The 20,440-nt window shown below is 24.8% G+C and overlaps 1 protein-coding gene across 1 annotated transcript; it reads right to left on the reverse strand.

The window, feature by feature from the left end:
- Positions 1–232: 232 nt before the first annotated feature.
- LOC145834186 (uncharacterized) lies at positions 233–6,130 on the reverse strand. Its single transcript, XM_082941560.1, has 8 exons — positions 6,038–6,130; positions 5,689–5,805; positions 3,325–3,531; positions 2,605–2,697; positions 2,429–2,521; positions 2,066–2,147; positions 1,873–1,925; positions 233–753 (listed from the first exon to the last, which is right to left on the reverse strand). Exons 1-8 carry the CDS (start codon positions 6,062–6,064, stop codon positions 673–675), a joined length of 753 nt encoding a protein of 250 aa, XP_082797686.1. The 5' UTR covers positions 6,065–6,130; the 3' UTR covers positions 233–672.
- Between the last annotated feature and the right edge of the window lie 14,310 nt (positions 6,131–20,440).

The raw sequence follows: 20,440 nt of genomic DNA on the forward strand, positions 1-20,440 counted from the left end.
TGGGCTACACTTTTAAAAGCTTTTAAAATGTATTACTAGTTCAATGCCTGTTAGCTAGAATTGTGCAAAATAACAAAAGTTGAAAAACTTGATCTAAAAAGCTGTACTATTAAAGTAAATGGATAAAAAAACTTTTTTAAGTCTGCGTATATTTTAATTTTCTGTTCAATAAAAGACAAAGTATATAATTAAAATTACTAAAGCTGAATAAAAGCTTTTATTTCATGTTATATTAAAAGTGAAAAAATAAAAAATAAATTGGTTTGTAAATACGAAACAACTAAAGTAAATTAATAACTAAAAAAATACTTGTTATGAATGTGATTAGTATTTAATAAAAAGTTCAGTTATTATATTAAAATACAAAAAATTAACAGACTGCATAAAACTTTTTTTATATCAATTTGAAAAACATACTCAGTAAAAGTCTTAAGTAAAATGTTTAGAAAAAGGTTCATAAAATCAAAGGATGAGAAGTAGTAATTATAACATATAAATTATATTTTGGTTGTTTATATAGTAAACAACTATTTATCTGGCAAGAATAAGGAAAAAACTTTGTGTGTTTCGTCTAGTTAAAAAAAAAATAGTTATAAAAAATTTATTTTATATTAAAAGTTAAAACACTGTGATAAAGACAATAAACGAGAAACTTAAAAAAGTAAAGTAAGTTCAGTTTTTTGAATCTTCGTCTAAAAGCCGATCTATTTCTTTGCTAATGTTTTGTACTAGCTTAGGATATTCACTATTTTTCTGTGAAAGTAATTATTATGTAGATTTTATATGAATGATAATAGAGAAGTCTCAGCTAATATATAAAATGAAAAAAAGTTATACAAACTTCATAAAATAAATAAAAATGAATAAAAAGTTTATATCAGTTTCAACTTATTAAAAGAAAATCTCTTTAAAGTTACTTATTTTGTACTGTTCTTTGTCAAAATGAATTTTTAAAATTAATTCACAAAAAAAAAAAGATCAAAAAAGACGTGCTCTGTCGTTAAATTTTTTTTTAATAATGCTTACTAGTAAAAAAATCGATCAATAAAGATAAAATGTACTTTTATTACGATATGTCTTTAGTAATAATTATTTTTAAGTAAATATGAACTATAGTTCTGCGTTTACTTTTATCAACAAAAAATAATTTTTAAAACTAACTTTTACCTTATTCTAATGTTAAGTTTGTTAGAATTACAATTATTCTGAGCATATTTAGTAACAAAGGATATATATTTTAAAGATTGATTTTGATTTTTAAACGTGTTTTACATAGTAAACCATTTGTTTATAGAAGTTTTTCTACAATTAAAAAGTTGATTCTATATAGTAACCAGATAACTATAGTCATTATGAATTAAAATTATACAACATTAAAGAAAAAACTTTTCTAATATTATAACAGTTCAATTTAAAAAAAAAAATAAAATGGTTTTATATTTTATAAAATACTGAAAATGTTTAGTTTGTGTAAACAGACAAAAATTTCTTTAAAAGTATAAATATTGAAATTATTTGAAAATACTCTTTATACTGTATATTTCTATATTATATCTTTATCATAATATACAATATTATATTTATTTTTATATCTATATTTTCTGAGCGCTTTTTTTATCGTTCAATAAACAATATAACCGAAAAGTTTTATTGTGCACCAGGTCCTACGACCAAGTATTTCAAGCGTTTTTTTGTCGTTCAATAAATTATAATAAATGATTTAAAACCAGTTGAGGCATAAAAATATTAAGCAGGACTTAAATATTTGATAAATATATCAGGTTTGGGTTTTCTTATACTATACCAACTCTCTTTGATTTTAAAATTGTTGAAGTAAAATCATACTTGAGATTGTAAAAAAAAAACTTTTACCTCAATACTTTTGTAAATTGTCATTTCGTCAAATATTTTTATTTTTCCTCCCCCTGTTATATTTTAAGAATGTTTACTTTAAAAAATAAAAAAGTAGTTGCTTACCAAATCGTCATTCAGATAGCTTGTTATAGAACGAAGAATTAAAGAAAATTATGTTTAGATTACCCAGTTAGATAAACGTATAAGTCACCTGCTTTATGTTTTCTATTGTCAAGGGAGCCACATTTTGATTTGACCATACTGTAGTCAATCTTTTTGTTTATAATTTTGATCTAAAACACAAAGGATGACATTAAATTTTCACTTAATGTATCTGAATTGAAAAAAACAAAGCTTAGAAAAACAGAAGATAAATATTAAATTTTGAACAGTAAAATAAAATGATTTACTACTTTTGAGTATGAATAATCGAATTAATAATCTCAGTAAAGAATAAACAAAAATAAAACTATAAACGATATTATTACCGAAAAAAAAGGAGTGTTGGTGGTGCTGATGATAAAAAGAAATCTAAATAATGAAGTCAAAATTAAAAAAGATATATATTAAAAACCTTTCTACAACCGGGAGTGTGAGCTATATTTATTTTGCTACCAATTTTCGATTGAACATTGGACAGATCTAGTGCTTTGTTTTCTATTTTTATCTAAAATTTTTAATAAATTAATGAAATATTTTTACGGATCTTAACAAAAAAAAGTAAAACTAATAAACAAAACTTAAACTAACATTACCACCTTTAGGAGTATGATTTTTATTGTCCATAGAACCACATTTAGACACAACATGGGTAAGATTTAGTTTTTTATTGGTTACTTTAACCTGGTTTTTGTATTTTATCAATAAGTATAATAAAAAAAAACTATTAAAAATTAGATTAGATACACATATATTAAAAATACGTGAACACGTTTATATATTTTTGAATTAAACAAGTCTGTACAAATAAGATTTGTAAAAAAAATATTTTGATTGTCTATTAATAAAGTAAGGCTTTTAATTTTTTTTTACAAAAAATAATAAGTTACTTAGAGTATAAAAGAAATATCAGAAAAAATCCTCTGATTTGATCGAATATGAATGCGGAAATTAAAGCAGTTTGATAAAAGGCTTAATTTTTTTAACTCAAGTCAAGTTACATTATTTACTTTTGTTTTTTTAACTCTAATATTAATATATGTTGGTCACTTAGATAACTAGATTTTGTTATATAATTATTTATTTATTTTTGTTTTTTTTTTAATGTTGCCGATTTTTTCTTAGCTTGTCGATTTAAAAAAATTACAAATTGCGATTGAAATTGGTATAATAACAAATAGAAACACTTAAAAATAATATGTACTACAGATTTGTATATTACTATTTTATAATTTTTGAAGTACGTTATGAAAAACGCTATATTATCATGCAGTTTTAGATTGAAAAAATATATTAAAAGCTTATACAAACATTACCACCACCAGGCTTGTGTTTTAAATTGTTCATAGAGCCGACTTTGCTGCTAACGTATTTAACTTTGCATGTCTTGGTCTTCTGATCAGTTGATTCAACTCGTGTAGTTGTTGTTAATGACTGTTTTCTAGGTCTCGTTGTTGTTGAAAGAGTTTTTGTTTGTCTTTCGTTTTTTGTATACTTTTTAGATTGCAGCTGCTTAAGCTATATAAAGTAAAGCTATTGATAGTTTAATTAAAAATTAACATTTTAAAAATAAAAAGATCTTCCGTTTGTGACCTCGTCGCATTATTTCTGAACATTATATTTTGTTACTAAAACATGATTGGCTCCATTATTAAATTTTTTTTGTTTTAGTTTATTATTTTGCCTTTAGAAACAATTTACAAAGATCTGATTATCAAAACAGCAAAGAATTTCTTTGAAAAAATAATAGCCACTAAGTAATCACGGGGAACAGGACAGATATGAACGAAGCGTCACATTTGCACGAGGGGTCACTTTTACAAGAAGATAATTTTGCATGAAAGGTCATTTTTTCACGAGAGTAAAAAAGAACAAAAAATAAAACAAGAAAAAACAAATTAAAAGGTAAGATAGTTTTGAAAAAGTAAAAAAAGAAAAAAAAAAGTTACCGACTAAGGGTAAGGGTTAGGGGTAATAGTGATAGAGAATGAATAAAAACCTAATAAAAGCTACAAAAAAAAAAGAGAAAACTAAAAGATCAATAAAAACAACTATAAAAATACAAAAAAGAAGAAAAAAAAATTACCGACCGAGGGTAGGTCAGGGTAGGTTAGGGGTAATAGTGATAGTAAAAAAATACTTAAAGCTAATAAAAAAATGATAACTTAAAAAATTTTTGACCCGTGCAAAAGTGTTTTTGTGCAAAAGTGACCCTTCGTACAAAAGTGTCTTTGTGCAAAACCGAGCCCTCGTGCAAAATTGACGCCGTGCAAAAATATCCCTTTGTGCAAAAGTGACCCTTCGTGCATTTTAGACTCTTACCCATAATCACGACTAGTTACAAAAATGTTTGCTTTTACCATATTAGACTTATTTACACTTGGCGTATAAGCTTTAGCAAGTTTAATTTAATCTACCTCAATCTTTGCCCGTGGAAAAAAAAATCCCAGTTGATTACTGTTAAGAAAAATCAGTACATACAATACTATTTAGGATAATTGTGTTTTAAATTTTAATATTTTGATACAAATTTTTTAAATCGACATAAACTTTCGATAATATAATGAAAAAAAAAGTTTACAAATGGTGCAAATTAAGTTCAAGGTTCGCTAGCTTTTAACAAGTCGCGGGCTAACTTTTCAGAAAATGTTACACGTAGGCCACACTGTATAAAAAAGTTTTCCGCGGGCTGCAATTATTTTGAAATATTTTAGTGATCAACGTTAAAGCACTATTTTAAGCCGAAATGGTGATAAAATAGGCCATAGTAGAGCACTAGTGATGAGAAAATTGAATAATTTCAATGTCCTAATTTTAAGCGTTAACCATAAAAATTTTCTTATTAGTGTTTTTAAAATAGTATGTTTTGAGCAAAAAGTAACCCGCGGGCCGCAGTTCACCGACCCTGCTCTAATTTAGAGAAAAATACTTTATGATATTTTGGAAACAGAAAACTTAATAAAATTTTTAGATTTAAAATATTAACAGAATATGATTTTTTGATTTGGTAATTGTTAGTTTTAACAATTTAACATTTTTTCACATTTGAGACACTGATGTAGAAAGTTTTTATAAGTTGTTGAAATATCATAAAGTTTTTTCTTTTTTTTTTGTAGTTGCTTAAAAAGTTTAAAACTTTATAAAGTTTGATGGTTTAGGCTTCAAAAGCTTAGTTATGACAATAAAGTTTGTATAAGTTTACTTTATAATGCGGTAATAACTATTGACCACTTTATTTAGAAATAAGTTTAATTCAGAAGTTGTTTTTGAAATTGATGACAATAAAGTTTTAATAAACTCCATAATAAACTAGAAATTAATTTTAATAAGTGTTTTTTTAAATATGCCAAGAAAATTTACTAAAATAAGAAGTAAATTTAATAAAAGCAAAAATAAGAAGTTGTTGGTGTGATATAATATTCATTAAATATTACATAATACAATCTAAAATTTATTTTTTGTTGAAAAATGTATGTGGTAACGTATTACTTAAAAAATATATCTTAAGTTTTTCTAGGTTAACAATACTTAGTTTTAAATACATGTAAAATAGCCATAATTTTTACTCACAAATAATATTCAACATGTAGTTTGGAGCTACAGAATAAATGGGTATAATCATACATTTTGAATTATTAACTTAACAGTTTTAATTAATAAAGATTAAGTGCATACCTTAGCATTAGATCTTTCAATTTGGTCATTTGCAAACGTAATATAGGTGAACTTTTCACACTTGCTAGGTTGCGTACCTCTTATATTTTCAAACACTTCCTTTGTAGGTGTTTCTTTCTGTTTTGTAAATATCAAAGATATTTAATACCCGTTAAATAAAACTTACTTAAAACAATTTAAAAAATATATGTTAAGTTCTTTATAAAAAGCTTACCATTTATCCAATAAAAATTAAGCTTAAAATTTTTTCTAATTTCGGTAAGCTTTAGATAATGTTTTTACTTAAACTACTTAGTTAATTTCAAATTAATATATTAAGATATTTAGTATTACTAAAAAAATAATTTACTATGTCTTGTACTTTCGCGTTGTTCATCAGTAGTATCCTTGAAAATAAGGCAAAGCTAAACTTGCTAAACTCTTTAACAGTAGAATTTAAAGTAAAACCTATAGAATAATTTTAAAACTTTTAATAGGTACAAACACTCAAGATTGATGTACCAACAAAAGATAATCTTATTCACTCTACACTCAATAGATACATTATAATTTGATGCTAAATACTAGTATTATTTTAGAATAGAAGTTTCTAATATCAATATAAATCTTTTAAGTAAAAAGTTTTAAAATATCTTACGTTTTTATTGATTTACAATCAAAGTGCTTGTTTAGCTAATATTTTAGTCTAAACCAATTTTTTCATTTAGTTGCTTTAGTTTAAAATATACAAGATTTTCTAATTCTTAAATAAAAAATGGATTTTGCACTTAAACTACTATACAAGTATTCTAATTAATATCTACGTGTTGTCTTTCTACAATAAAAAAAATAATTTATGACTTTAAGTCTAAAAATTTTAATCTTTGCTTTATCAATATACTTAGATAAATAAACATGAACTAAGCTTTTATTTCTTGTTTTGTTAACTGGTAAAACTAGTTTGCTTGTTTGCACTTATAAACCGATACTCAAACTTCTTATAAACTTTGTTTTTCAATTGTTACAAGTGACGTAATGAAATACTGCTATTCTGAACTGTGTGGCGGATTTTAGTTTAATGTGTATTATACAATGCACTAAATAAATAAGATAGTAAAGGTTTATTACAGCTAAGTGAGAAAAACTAATCATTGAATTTTATGAAAACCTAAAACCTTATTTGAAATGAGTTTTTCTAATTACAAGTTTTTCGTACGCTTACAGCAAACTAAAATAATGTTTTTCTACTAAATTTTGAAAAAAAAAATATTTTCAGTAAGTTTTAAGATTCTATTATGAGTTTTATAGTACAAAATAACTTGTGGTTTTATTTCAAAATAATTTTTAATCGTAACTAAAGCTTAGTATGCCTAAAAATTAAAAAGAAAAAAAGCTCATGAGATTCATGAAAACTATAACTAAAAAAATAACGTTAAGTTTAATAAAAAATATAATCTAAAAGTATTTGAAAAATATCTTATCATGAACTTGTTTTTTTTTTGTATATTTACAGTAGTTAACTCTTGTTGAAAATTAATTAAACAATTTCCAACTGTTATTCTTATAATGTATACTTAATTTTTTCTACTTTTATTTTTAAAATTAAAAATTTAAATTGTTAATAATTTCCCGTATTTTAAACGAACATAAAAACTTTACAGGTAACACTAAGATTTAGAAACCTTGAAAAACTTCTCTTAGTTTCAATAATTAATAGTTTTATATAAAAAAAAACTAAGCAAGATTATATATAAGCTAAATTAAAAATAGTTTTTATCAAAAAATTTTACATGTTGAGTTAATATAGATGTTTCTGTATTTAAAGCTTTAAAGATCGTCAATTAACAATTCAATCTTAAGTTTTAGAATGTTATTACTTGAAATAGTAAGATAAATTTGAAAAAATTTGATACAATTATTGCCATAGTTTAAAATTCTGCAAATGAAAAAGTTTTATTGTTAACTTTATATACTTTATAAGAGCTGAAAGTCAGTAACAAAAAGTGTTTAAGCTGTGAAGGGTGCTTAACTGGCATATTATAAGTACAAACGACTTAGGTAAAAAACTCAAAATTTACTTTGAATTTGTCTACTTATTCTATTCTTATAAATATACTTTTATTAACATCAAAAGAGCATCCAAGTAAATTCTATGTTGTAGCTTTTTAAATGTATTGTTTAAAACTATAAAATAAAATGTTATATTAAACATATTTTTTGTTAGTTGTTTTTGTATAAATTACATTTTTTGTTTTAACAAAGTGTTTAGACTTTTATAAGTTTCAAAATGATATTCACAATGGACTAATAATACTGCTATATAATCTTGCTTGTTTAATTCTTTGATGATCGTAAACAAATTATGACCTTTTTAACTTTTCATACGCTTTCTTAAAAAGTTTTATATGTAACAACAGTATTATGTAATTTATTTTTTTTAATTTAGTTAACAAAATATAACATAATAAAATTTTAGTGTCCTCTTGTAAAAAAGTATTAAAATTACTAAACTAGTGTTCAAACTTTAATTAGTTAATATACAAATGTTTTTTAACTGTTACCTCTAAATAGTGCAAAAATTTTTACTGATTAAAAATATTAGAAATAAAGAAAAATAAATTGTAAAAATATAAACTTTGTAATGAATGTTATTGAAAAAAATAAATTCTGTAAAAGTATAGTGTAAGATTTTTCTTAAAAGCTTATAGTTTTTTGGTTGAACCAACAATTTAAACATAATAAATCTCAACAGACTTCAAGTAATTTTAAGAAAAAAAATAAAAATAAAGGAGATATTAAACTTACTCAAGTTTTTTCTATACTACACATATAATTAAAATTATTTAGACGTTTAAAATGTATAAGAAAGTATCTAAGATCATTGTATTAAATAAAAGTAGGAGACATTTATAAAAAAAAGCTTTCGTGTTAAGGTCTTTTGTTATAAAGTTTTCATTATGGTTTAAGCAAGTTATGTCAACAAAGCTAAACATTTTTGTGATTTTAAAGATATTTTGTATTGTTTGTTTCTTACGTGTTGCTTTTTAAATGGATTTTAACAACAAAAATTTAGTTAACAAATTAAAAAAATTCTACTTGCTATATCAAAAAAGGTATAACTTGAGTATTCATTACTAATTTTTACTAATAATGTTTGTTTAAAAAGTATACATCTTTATTCAAATAATACTTTATTCATTTCAATTAAAAAAAATATTAAGAAGTTAAAAAAAACTTTAATCAAATATAATCTCAATTTTTTTATTTGTATATACTCCAAAGTTATAGAGTTAAAAATCTAGGTGTTACTACTAAAAGAAATGTAGAGTTAAACACATGTTTTAAATTCTTATCAAAAACAAAATTCTTAATATTAACATGTTTTAAATTGAGAAAAATACAAAAAAAAAGTTTTTTAAGATACGTCAATGTCGTAGTTATACATTTAATTAATTAAATAAGTTGATTTAATAAGCTAAAACACATATTTGATATTTATAAAATTTATAAAATATTTTAAATATTTTTAGAGATAAGTAAACTCACTAAAAATTTAGTTAAAAAAGCTTAAAAGCTCTGTTATACGAGTAAAATGTTTTCATTTTTAATAAATAAGAAAAAAAAAACTTCTCCGTTATAATTATTTTCATCAAAAAAAGATTTTCAAAACAGAATACACATAGTAATTAATATATGAATAGTAGTTAACTACGTTTTTTTTTACGAATGCTAATATTTTTAGTTGTTATGTCGATGTATACAATCTTTTTTTATTTAAAAAAACTTTAAAACTTTAAAAAATGTAAAAATTCTAATTGCTCGAAAGCATTAAAATAAAACAGTAAAAAAGTAAAAATTCAAGAGAAATAGTATTATTTGCAATTTAAAAATCGTAAGTTTGACACCTTTTAGTAAGTTTTTTTTAGTAAGCTGAGTTAAGTTTGTAAAATAAAAATACATTAAATAAGTTTTTATAAAAAAAGATATATACTTAAATAAATTTTTCTAATGTTTTAAATACTTAAAAAGATACAGATAACATAGATTTGAATCAAGCTCTGTGTGAACAACATTTACAGTCTTAAGTTTCAATTCTTTACTATGCGGTTGTCTAATTAACAAAAAAACGTAAATTTAATTAGTAAAAATTTTAATAAAAAATTATGTTTAATAAAAAAATTAAAGTAAAAAAAATATGCGTTGTTAAAAAAATATGTTTGAAAAATTTAAGCTCATCATTTATTGTCCAATGTTTAACTCAGGGATACAAAACTTAAGTAACTTAAAAAATTAAAAATAAAACATTAAAAAAAAAAAAATTATAAAGTACAAAAAAAAAACTTAAGCTATAAATCTGGAACTACACGTAAATCATAGTTTAAAATTAATTAAACTAGGGAGACAAATTAACAAAATCATATTATTAATGTTATTACGATTACCTATTTTTTACCAAATCACATCATAAAACTTTAACAATGTTTGTTATTGCGCTCATTAGCCTCTAGCTCGCGCACAACGCACAGCTCGATTATGTTGTTATTTATTTTTGTTTTTGGCTCAGTTAGCCATAAGATCGTGCAGAAAGCACACCAATTTTAAGAAGTTAAGACACTGATTGAATTCAAGAACTTTGTTATGATTGTCATTTTATAAGAACTTTATGTTTATTTTTATTATTGTATTGTGCTCAGTTCGCCATAAGATCGTGCAGAAAGCACATCAAATTTAAGACACTATCGAATTTAAGAACTATTTTATGATTTTCATTTTATAAGATCTTGATGTTTATTTTCATTTTTGTGTTATATTGTGCTTAGTTCAGCCATAAGATCGTGGAAGAAGCACATAAAAATTTAAGACTCTGAGTTACTAGTAAGACCTATTTTTGTATTTAAGATTGTAACATTCAAACACTTTAAGAACATTTTTATTTGTAGAATTTGGTGTTTATTTGTTGTGTTAATTTTCGCAGTTTTATTCTACTGATATATTAGCTGCTTTATCATTTCTATTTTCCAGAATCACATTAACATCACTTTATCAATAAACTTACTTTATTAAAGAAAGTATATATATTAAGTTTATTACATATTTATTAATTACTATGTTAAATCTAATGAGTAAGGTAAATTCAGTAAAAGCCTTAAGAGCTAAACGCTCAAAAGTTAAGTTAAAGGGGATTTTTTCCCAATTAAAGGTAGTTCCTACCACAGGCCTAGAACTACAGTGCAAGTTAACAGCTTGAAAAATAAAACTTTCAGAATACCCAGATGAAATAGGTTCATGAGCAAAAATGAAAAACTGTAGTGATTAAATAAATGTATGATAAATAAAAAAGAATGGTATGCAAAAATAAGATTTCACGCCTCAATAAGTACTTAATTATATTTGAGAGTCCAACAAAAATTATTCATCACAGTTTTTAAACTGTGTGAAAAACTCTAAACTAAAGATTGGAAGGATTTTATAAGTCGCGTGTCTAGAAGTTTTCTTCGAAAAATTAACCTCGGGCCGCAGCTATTAAAATAAAGTATATTACTTAGTTAATACTAACAAGGATGTACTATTAAAAAAAAAAATAATGTGACTTTTGATAAACTGCATTTAACAAAAAAAATCAGTGAAAACAATGATCATATTAGTACGAATTAATTATGAGGATTCGGTAGGAACAATTTCTGACCTTGTTAAATGTTAATAAAATAGTAAACTGCACTCTACGATGTTTATTATGTTTATGTCTTTACTCAGTAAGTTGAGCAATTTTTTATAGTCAACACGAATGTGTATAAAGTAAACTATTCTTAAACTATGTTATCATTTTCTTTCTAAAATAGTTATAAGCTAAAAACTTTTACAAAACTTGACATTTAAAAAACTTAAAAAAACTTTAAACCGATTAAGGGGTTTCCTCTTAACGTAATTATCTTTGTTTATGATCGTAACATTCAACATTTAGAAAAAAACATACTTGAAGATCTAAAATAGCTAAACTAAAACTGAAAAAAGCTATACGTTAGAGTTTAGCTCGCTAGCCTCAGCTGAAACTGGCTTTACGTACTGTGATTATAGGATTAATGTTGTATGTACGAAACAACGATATAAAAAAACTGAAATCCACAGTCAATACGATAAAATAAAACTATAATAGTATATAATTGAAAATCCAGTTAAATAATAAAAATCTTCGTCTCAATTCCTTTCCTTTTTTTTGATCTCCTAAAACTGTTTCTTGCTTTTACTTAGTCTCTGACTGATATAAAAAATCTATTTGTCACTATTATGAGAAATTTTTAGAAAAAAATCCTATAAATAACCTAAGATTAAAATAATGTAAGTTTATTGTTTACTTTTTTGTACTAAAATTAATCAAAAAAGAATAAGATTGTATCGTTAAGTGTCACATTTTTTTTTTAATTAATTTTTTTCAAAGTATTTTGTGATCTATAAAATGTTTTGTTAAAAAATAAAAAAATATGTTGATTTTTGAATTATTAAATATACTGCTAAAAAAGAATAATTGACCAAGAAAGTGTAGTTGTATGTTAAAGTTTGCATAAATCACTTGTTGAGAAAATTATAATACTCTTTATTAGTGTCTAAGTCTAGGGGTGGTTAACGTACGGCCCGAATGCAGAAACCTCTAGCCGTCGTATCTTTAAGGTTAAAAGTTCTTGGGTAAAACAACTAATCGAAGTACTTGTAAGTAAAAACTATGTATAAAAAATATATTTAATTTTTTAGCAAACACTATTGCTTAATAAGTAATTCTCTCATTGCAATTTTACTTTTAAAAAGGTTTTTTTAAATAAATAGTAAATATTATTTATTTACACGGCCTGCGAATAATTTCTTTAATAAGTCCGGTTTGTAAAGAAGTATTTTTATAAATCTTGCCCGATGACTAATAAAGTCTCCCAATGTTTTTAATCTTAGAATACCTTATAACTGGATAGATATTTCAGGAAAGTTCAATCTTATTTTTTATTTTAACAATTAGGTTTATATTAGGTATAAATGTTGTAAACATAAACTATGTTATAAATGTATAGGATCACTAAAAGTACAAAAAAACAATATATCTTTAATTAAAGGTGTTATATTCAACAGCAAGTGTCTTAAAAAGAAAGTTTTCTGTTCTTTTTATAACAAAATAAAATTAAAAATAGTTCTATCTTTAAAAAACAATCAGCATCATCACTATTAGTAAGTAAAGAACCTCAGGCTGCTTTACAATTTTATACATAAATACAAAAGCAATAATACATATGTATATAACTTAATAACTAAAAATAACTTACAAGATTTAGTGACTTTTGTATATAAATTTTGGACTTACAAATTTTTTTACTATTGTTCTTAAGTTCTGAAACTTATAATGTGAAACTAAGTGACGCTCTCGTTGAAAAAATTTAAGTTTAATTTTTAGAACGTAATACAGTTTCAGGTGTAAGTAACCAGTTTATTTAAGTAAACTCATTTTCGTTGCTGTAATGAGTTGTTTTCAAATGTTCCCTATAGTTCATTAAGTTAAGCCTTAGTATCTTAGAATTAATTATAAGAAAAAACTTATTATAATTTCTGGAACTTATTTCTAAACTCAAGTTTTCAGTTGTTTGGTATTTAAATTTTTTCTTTTCATACGAAGAGAAGTTAGATTTAACATGTTTATATTAATTTCTTTAGTTAACAATCTGAAAGTGCGTTTTAATAGCACTAAAAGGAAAATTCCGAAAAGAGTTTTAGCCATTACGCAGCCTTGCTTAAGCCTACGTTAGATTTCAAGTTATTTGAAACACTATCGGTCATATTGGAGAAAATCCTTAATGGTTATGCGAAAAGACTTTTAAATGCGGTGTAATCAGTCAGGCTTTTCTAAACTCTGACTTATTAGTTTCGAAACTCTTCCATTAAACTATCCGCTAGTTGGTTTTATTTTTTCTTCTTCTCTCGTTTTTAGTAACAACAATACACGAAAGCAAGACAAATATATCGGTTTGTGTTGGCGCTTTGGCGTCAGTACTTACTGTTTCATTTCTACCTTTTCTTTGTATTAACACATCTTTGTATATTGATTGGCTTTTTTATGATTTTTAATATATTTAGTAGCATATTTGTGGTGTTTTTATCGTAATGTTTTTTGTATAAGTTAGAATAAATAAACAAACCAATTATAAGTATAGTTTATTTAACTTTGGGATATAATAAGTCGATAAAGTAAATTTTAAATATAGTTTAGGTTTATAAACACTAAGTAGCAGCCTTAGATTTGAGTCCTCTAAAATCTTTGGTTTGTTACAGTTAGAGAGATTTTAAAGACATCTAATCTTTTTCCATACTGCAAACAGTCATTCCCTACTTGCCAAGTCAAAATCTTAACTAGGTAAATGAAAGCAATTTACAAAAGCATGTTCTGTTCATTGCATTTCTCTTGCAGCTGTCGTACAGAAAAAATCGTATCACCAGTAAAACCTTTCGACCGAATTTCGCATTGTGACTTAGGATTAGGATATACTTGATTAGCCAGCTTATGCAGTAAAAGGTAAGATAAATATGCAAAAACTTTTACAGCAATTATAAAAAGCGTATCCCTCTGTTATTGTTGCAACCCACACTAGAAATTTTGTTTTTTACAAGGTTATAATCTTAGCATTACCATACATTTCATATCTTGTTGCAACATACCTTTCCTCCAAAATTTGATTAAAGTTTCATTTATGCTTCCATATACGACTAATGTGCTAGACTTTAATTAGTTAAAAGCCACCCGTGTTTAAGATGTGAGTATATACATGACCAAGTTCAAAACTCCTAGTAGCTCTGATACAAAGTAAAGTTGAATTTTATTTTTAGCATGTACTTTTTTGATGAATCTGGTTGTACAGAAGTGAATAAAATTATGTTATTAAAGCAACGTTTAAACGGTAAAATTAAAGCTTATTAATGAACATAACATATTTTTTCTAGCCTTAATATATTTCAAATAAAACATACTTATGATTTTGTCATACGTGATAAAAAGTTATCGTTTTAATTTAAAAACGATATGTAAACTATTAGTTGTAAATCTTTTAATCTGTGGTAACATTATAACTTAGTCTATTATAACAAATACTAAAGAGATACAGCATTAGCTCTCAAAAAGTAATGTTTGTGTTATATAAAAAAAAAAGTTTGTTGAACTCGATGAAAAAAATTACGCTCAAATATATGTTCAATGGACCTTATGTATAGAAAGGCCTTTTAGTCGTTGAGAAACATACCATTTATTTGCTTTAACTAATTTCGAACATTAAAATATTTTTTTTAGATAAGAAAAAAAAAATAAAACAAAAGCTTACAAATAAATAAAAGAAAATGTGACGTTTAATTTAGATTAACTTAAAAAAAGTTGCTTATAAATGCTTAAAAAAAATTCCTTAGCGTTCTCAAAAATCTTTAAAGCTAAAAATTAAAATCTGTTGTTTCATAAATGGAAAAGGATTAACCTTTTTTTCAATTTAAGCTGTTTGATTTTTAGAACTTTTAATATTAGTAGGTGTCAAATTTGCACGAGGGGAAAAAACTGCACGAAGACAAAATTGCACGAAGGGTCATTTTTGCACAAGCAAACAATTTTGCACGAAAACATTTTTGTACGGGATGAATTTTTTATTTATTTTTATTTTTTAATTAATTAATTAATTTAAATTTGTTTTCTTATTTAATTTAGTTTAATTAATTATTTTTTTACTATAATTGTTACCCCTATCCCTTACCTTCGGTCAGTGGCTTTTTTTCATTTTATTTTATATTTTGTTAATAATTTTTTCTTCTTTTTTAATACTAATTTTTATTTATACTATCATTGTTATTCCTAATCCTTACCCTCTGTCAGTAACTTTTTGTTTTCTTTTGTCCTGGACATGACTATAAACTGTATCCTGGTGTATGTATGGATAACCGAAGATTTTTTTCGTACACCAGGTCCTTAAACCAAAAATTTGAGCGCTTTTTATTTCTTCGTTCAATAAACAATAATTAAATTATCTTCTAGTTTTTTGTTTTCTGTTTTTAATTTTAATTTTTGTTTTTCTTTTTTACTCTCGTGCAAAAATGACCCTCCGTGCAAAATTGACCCTTGGTGCAAAATTGTCTTCGTGAATTTAGTTCCCTCGTGCAATTTTGACCCGTTTCCGTTAATATATATATATATATATATATCTACACCAAACCTATAAAACATAATCTAACGAGATAAATCATATGAATATAAATTATTAAACTATGTACTAAGCTCAAGTTTACAAGGTTAAATCATACCAGTTCGATCATCAGACCACAAGTTTTCGGTAGACTGAGACCGGTATCGTCCTGATAAGAACTCATCAGTCAGTCATAAACGAAAAACTTGCAGTCTTTAATCTACAAACGGTTTATATATGCAAGCATGAAGCAACCATTTGCTAGCATATATAAACCGTTTGTAGATTGAAGACTGCAAGTTTTTCGGTTGTGACTGAGAGATAAGTCCTAATCAGGACGAAACCGGTCTCAGTCTACCGATTGCTTGTGGTCTGATGATTGAATTAGTATGATCAAACCTTAAAAACTTGAGGTTCTCTCACGGCATATGAAAGTCCAGGCCAATGTTTTTGTTAAACTATATACTATGTTAACTTTTTATATACGAAAAAAATATATAAAATAAAAATCTAAAATAATGTATATATATATACATGTATATACCACAGATGTTTTTGTGTCAAAACTTTATTCCGACTAATGGTGTTTCACTGCTCTTAAATAAATTTAAGAACAGATCTACGGAGTCTATAAAATATTAACACACATTAAAAGCATGTATAATTATGTATAATGTTTATGTGAGTAGTAACTATAAACGAACTTTATGGTTTAAAAACAAAGTTTGGAATAAAAACATAAAAATATTAAATTTTCTACAAAAATTACAAATTTAATAAAAGCATATACTAACCGTCAAAAAATCTCTAAGAATAGGCATGTTTTTAAAAATGAATATGAAATTAAGTTGTGCAGAAATGTTACGTCATAATAAATTTAACAAATTAATCAATAATTTATGCAGCAAAAAAACATGTAGTATTAAACTTGTTAGTGTTTGTGATTGTATATGAAAATGTTGTGAAATAAATAAGTGCATAAGTAGACGAGTTGTTTAAAGTAGAATCGTCGGTTGTGGGGACAAATATTTGATAAATCTTGCCGCTTGTTCAGAAGTAGGTCTTTATCTCCTGCTGCAATTACTGCTCTTTCTGTATTGCAAGTTGGGCAAATTATACTTAACTATAACTTATCACTATTAGGCTTAGTTGGTTTTGAATATTTATTTATAGTACTATTGTTATGCATTTTACTTATACTTTTGGAACAATTATTACTTACTTGTTCTAAGTTTTCTTTTATCATTTTAGCAAAACTTCTAGTTATACGTTGATTATTATAATCTACACTACTATTAGTACTATTGATATGAATATTTTCATTATCATTACTATTAAAATTATCATTACAGGTTATATCTTTTATGTTTGAAGTTTTTATATGTTTTTCATTATTGTTACCATAACTAAAATTACCACTAATAGGATTATCATCATTACTACTGTTATTATCGCTACTATTAAAATTATTATTTTTATTAAACTGTTATTATTAATATGATTAGTATAACTATAAGTATTATATACATCCACGTTATTACTAACTTTATTACTAGAGTTATTATTTGTATTAGCTTTGATATGTCTATTTTTAAAGTTTGAAATTACTCTTTTGTTGTGCGATTGTATTAAAGTTTTAATATTCTTCATGCAACTATAAGAAATTTTAACTGTCTTTCTATTAAAACCTTTATTATAAAAGTGGCTATCGGGGAAGTGTTTATCGACTAGCTTTAAAGTTTTTTTACCTAAGTTTATATTAACTGAAGAGCAATATGGAGGATTATACCACATTATATGTCGGTTACGAGGTTTTTTGCGTTTTTTATCTTACATCTAATTTTTCATGTTTTAATTTACATTTAAAACCTCGACTTTTTAATTCAGTTTCGTTCGGTAGATTATTCGTTAAATATCATTTCATTCGTAGATGGGTACTTAAACATTTTGTGTCATTACTGGGAGGCATTTTTTTACATGATAAGGGTAGTTAGAATTAATATTAATAAAGTTTAATAAAGAATTTGGTTTACGGTACGAACGGTAAGTATTATTAGATAAATTTAAAGTAACATCTAAAAAAATTCGTTATTTGCGCTCCTATTTCTAAAGTTATTTTAAAACCGGTATCAGATATCAATTAAAACGTTGATTTTCTAATCTTTTTGTAAACAAGAAGTTTTGAAAGATCAATGACACCGAGTCCATCATCTCTATACAATCCACAATTATCAAAAATACTTTTGAGTATATCTAGAATGCAAAACCCTACAAGATCGCATACCTCCGCTCCAAGAAAACTACTCATAGGTATGTTTACATTATGTATTGGTACACAAAAGCCCTTATCCAAAAGATGAGATGGCGTGCATTTTATTACGAACAAAAGTTGTTTAAAAAAACAAACTATGTTGCCGATAATTCTGATGCTCATTTGAACACAAGTAAATTAAGTACAATAAGTAAATCTTTGCCTTTCCCGACTAAAAAGTCGGCACCAATGTGTTAAAATTAATACCATTTGAATTTGAACTAATTGATTAATTAATAAAATTGAACTTACACCTGGTAAAACTAATAACTTTCAATATAATTTACATAACAAAATTAATTCTATAAAAAAGTCTAATAAACTTGTTATTTTTGCAGATAAAACTAATAATTTATATAAAATCAATCCAAAAAATTATGATAAGTTACTTTTAGACAATATCAGTGGCGTCGCGTGGTATTTTTTTAGGTGGTGCAGAATTTAAAAAAAAATCCCCTACTTTAAACTCTTTTATTTCTGAAATAAAGACTTTTTTATATAACAGTTACATTAAGTTGCTAATGTAACAATTGTCAAAATATCACAAAAAACTATTAAAAATGTACTAATAATCCGGCTGATAGATAGACTCCCGTGCACAAGAACTTTTAAATAAAAATAATATTACCGGTAAACGTATTCCTAAGTTAGAAAGATCGCAAGCGTATATAACAGTAAAATATCATAAAGATAACTTTCCTGCAACAGTCAAGTGCAGACTAATAAGTAAAAGTAAAACGCATATTGGTAAAATATCTAAACAAATTTTAACTAGTATGATAAAAGAGGTAATAACAGCCACTAGTCTAATACAACGGAAAAATACTGGTGAACTATTACAGTGGTTTAACAATATTAACAATAAAAGTAGTAAGCGTTATATAAGCTTTGATATCGTCGAATTCTATCCGTCTATTACAAAAGCAGACTTAATTAACGCACTAGATTATGCATCCCATTTTTCTAATTCTAATAAATTAGATACAGACATTATATTTCATTCGTGTGACTCTTTACTTTTTTCGAGTGATGATGCATGGAGGAAAAATGACACTGGTAGTTATTTTGATATACTAATGGGTAGTTTTCAAGGAGCGGAGGTATGCGATCTTGTAGGGTTATACATTCTAGATAAACTCAAAAGTATTTTTGATAATTGTGGATTTTATAGAGATGAAGGACTCGGTGTCATTGGTCTTTCAAAACCTCTTGTTTACAAAAAGATTAGAAAATCAACGTTTAAATTGATGTCTGATATTGGTTTTAAAATAACTTTAGAAATAGGAGCGCAAATAACGAATTTTTTTAGATGTTACTTTAAATTTATCTAATAATACTTACCGTTCGTACCGTAAACCAAATTCTTTATTAAACTTTATTAATATTAATTCTAACCACCCTTATCATGTAAAAAAATGCCTCCCAGTAATGACACAAAAACGTTTAAGTACCCATCTTCGAATGAAAGGATATTTAACGAAATAAAAGCACCGTACGAAATTGAATTAAAAAGTCGAGGTTTTAAATGTAAATCAAAAATAAATAAACGATGGTTTAAAAATCTACCAGTTTATTACAACATTTTGTTCAAATTAATTTCGGAAAACAGTCCTTTATCACTGAACTTTAAATGTAGATTAAAATTAGATGTAGATAAAAAACGCAAAAAACCTCGTAACCGACATATAATGTGGTATAATTCTCCATATTGCTCTTCAGCTAATATAAACTTAGGTAAAGAAACTTTAAAGCTAGTCGATAAACACTTCCCCGATAGCCACTTTTATAATAAAGGTTTTAATAGAAAGACAGTTAAAATTTCTTATAGTTGCATGAGTAATATTAAAACTTTAATACAATCGCACAACAAAAGAGTAATTTCAAACTTTAAAAATAGACATATCAAAGCTAATACAAATAATAACTCTAGTAATAAAGTTAGTAATAACGTGGATGTATATAATATTTATAGTTATACTAATCATATTAATAATAACAGTAATAATAAAAATAATAATTTTAATAGTAGCGATAATAACAGTAGTAATGATGATAATCCTAATAGTGGTAATTTTAATTATGGTAACAATAATGAAAAACATATAAAAACTTTAAACATAAAAGATATAACCTGTAATGATAATTTTGATAGTAATGATAATGAAAATATTCATATCAATAGTACTAATAATAGTGTAGATTATAATAATCAACGTATAACTAAAAGTTTTGCTAAAATGATAAAAGAAAACTTAGAACAAGTAAGTGATAATTT

Source organism: Thalia democratica, chromosome 4 (assembly GCF_965202585.1).
Source record: "Thalia democratica chromosome 4, ktThaDemo2.hap1.1, whole genome shotgun sequence".
Lineage (NCBI taxonomy): Eukaryota > Metazoa > Chordata > Thaliacea > Salpida > Salpidae > Thalia > Thalia democratica.

Bases quoted from the DNA above. Each gene is read 5' to 3' on its own strand.
- LOC145834186 (XM_082941560.1), bottom strand. From the start codon at position 6,064: ATGAACAACGCGAAAGTACAAGACATA. The intron at 2,698-3,324 runs GTTTGTATAAGC...TACAAAAACCAG, and splicing joins ACAAGCCTGGTGGTGGTAAT to GTTAAAGTAACCAATAAAAA. The intron at 754-1,872 runs GTAAAAGTTTTT...TTACTTTCACAG, and splicing joins CAATTTACAAAAGTATTGAG to AAAAATAGTGAATATCCTAA.